The following is a 2,347-nucleotide window of genomic DNA, read 5'->3' on the forward strand; positions in this document are numbered from 1 at the left end:
CTTGCTAATTGTTTAAGCGAGCATGCGGACACACAAGACACCTGGGCCGTGCTGAGTTGCTGGAATAAACGAGTGGCGCGCTTTCATACAAATACATGTCTAGTAGTCACTACAGCGGTGAAACGATGAAACGACTGATGAATGCTACACAGGCTGAAAGGCAAAACGGTCAGTCTATGATCATAGATTTGCGAGCAGTCTTACGATGTAATCAGCCGCCTTAGTCCTCTTCTGGCGCGCGCGGCCAGATGTGTACTTGAGCTTCATCTTGATGGCGTCCTCGATGGGCCACAGACCATCGGCAAAAAGGGACGGAGATTATATTGCATTAAAATGCAATATAATGCGATCTGGTCCGTTATCTTGCATTATAAACTCAAAAATCACTAAAAATCGCATTATAATGCATTATATTTGACCGCCCAATGTGCCGATGACGCTCATAAGCATAAAGGTCAGGAAAGTCGGCCATGATCTGCATGTCAAGGTTATGAATAGCGTATTATACATGATGACGCTCACTTACAATCTCGCGTGCTTTTTGAAGGCCGGCGGGCAATTGATTCGAATAGCTCTTGGCGATATTGAGATGCTTCTCAATCGCAAAGCTTGCCTTGGTCTGCGGGGAGTTATTAACGATCGCTGACACAATCATAGAGTAGTACATACCTTAAACTCGCTGACATCCTCGGCAGACCAGCCAATCGCCCTAAGCGAATTATCGAGGTTGTAACCGCCGCGCCCCGGACGCCCGACCTCCCCGAAAGGTTTCGGAATCGGTGCTCGGACGGATGGGGGGGCACCTTCAGCTTCAACTTCAACTTCGGCTTCGGCTGAGGTTGTCGACCCTGTACCATCGGGAGACGGCTGACGGGACGGTGCATCGGATGTCTATTGGATGAAAACCCTTTTTGCAGAGGGCTTTTCATATGACGATAGGCGTGACTTCTTACCAGTGTCGGCGCGGGAGCGGGCCGCTGGTCGCACGACTGGTGGTACTTGCACCTCGTACACCCCGAAGACTCTTGGGCGGGTGGGCCGAGCGATCAGCACATTCTCGCCAAAGACTCCTACACGAGAGGGCGTAGGAAATAACTCCATCTCGCTGAGCAACAATGGGACGCATGGGGGAATCGTGGGGGGCTGAAGAAAGCTGACAGCGCGTGAAGTCCTGGTGGCGGGCATTGGTGCAGTTCTACGGTGATGGGGGAGTGGTGTAGACCCAATGTTTAAAAAGCCCGCGTCTTGGAATTGCGGCAGTAAATCGCTCATTTCCGTGACAAAAGCAGAGTTTGGCTAAAATAATCAGCCCGGCCGGGAGAGAGGTTGACGTTTCAACACAGCAGTATTATACCCAGCATCGCGGACGCGCCAAGCACTAGCGACGCCAGCGAGCGCGCCAAGCCTGTGTCGCGGACGTACCGAGCACCAGCGACGCTAGCGAGCGGGCCGAGCACTAACAACGGTGGAGCGCACCCATGGAAGATATTCATAGAGCCATCTGGCTCAGCTGCGTGTAGCTTACGACTCACAATACTGCACGAAGATATTATTCAAGTGGCATTTTGGATCATAGACTGAGGAGAAACAGCGTGAACAAATGCCCAGCAAGGTCGCAGCCCACGTAGAGCTGAGTTAGGGTTTATCAGGTCAATCGGTCGTCTGACGCGACCCTGGCCACAGGCCCACGGCGCAGCTTCAAGTTCCTACTTCGCCAACATGGAGATACTTAGGAGAATCAGAGGTTAGATTGCATGTAATTGCTAGATACATGCGTACTGATTGATATTCTAGAATACACCCAAGGCTACTTCAAGTTGTCAGTCATACGTTTCTGAAGCCAGCCGCCAGTGTTCGATTTCAACCAGCCCGGCACGGGACCTTCCGCCCTGTTTCCAAAGAGTGAGACACGCGAGGGGAAATGTTTAGAACATCTCGGTGTGCTATAGTTGTTTGATACACTGGTATGAGCCTGACATTGCTCACACCCACACTACAGGGCCTCTGTTGATCCTGTCGGCTGGGATAGACAGACAGGGCTCGGAGGCGTAGCTCAAGCTCGGATTGTACTGGAGGAGCAAATAGAAGATCATCTTAAGCGCATAGTACTGGTGATAAAGCGTGAACTCAATACGCTTACCCCCATCAGACGTCTACCTACCGAGCTCCTTGTCGACATCTTCATGAGGCGGCTCTCGGGCGAAAAGGCAGCAAGACACAAAGCGTGCATACATCGCGACTATGTCCCACTCAGATGCGGGGATGCAAGGATATCGATTTTGCATGTATGCCACCAGTGTCGAGCTATCTGCCTGGGTGCCCCGCGTCTCTGGCGCGATGTCATGAC

At 51.9% G+C, this 2,347-nt stretch overlaps 1 protein-coding gene across 1 annotated transcript; it reads right to left on the reverse strand.

Annotated features, from left to right (window-relative positions):
- Window positions 1–455: 455 nt before the first annotated feature.
- PHACADRAFT_189155 (uncharacterized protein) lies at window positions 456–1,185 on the reverse strand (the record flags this gene model as incomplete). The annotated part of the gene is made up of 4 exons (XM_007402931.1): window positions 456–475; window positions 523–619; window positions 670–867; window positions 907–1,185. 4 exons carry the CDS (start codon window positions 1,183–1,185, stop codon window positions 456–458), a joined length of 594 nt encoding a protein of 197 aa, XP_007402993.1.
- Window positions 1,186–2,347: the final 1,162 nt, after the last annotated feature.

This window comes from Phanerochaete carnosa (genome assembly GCF_000300595.1).
Source record: "Phanerochaete carnosa HHB-10118-sp unplaced genomic scaffold PHACAscaffold_569, whole genome shotgun sequence".
Taxonomy (NCBI): domain Eukaryota; kingdom Fungi; phylum Basidiomycota; class Agaricomycetes; order Polyporales; family Phanerochaetaceae; genus Phanerochaete; species Phanerochaete carnosa.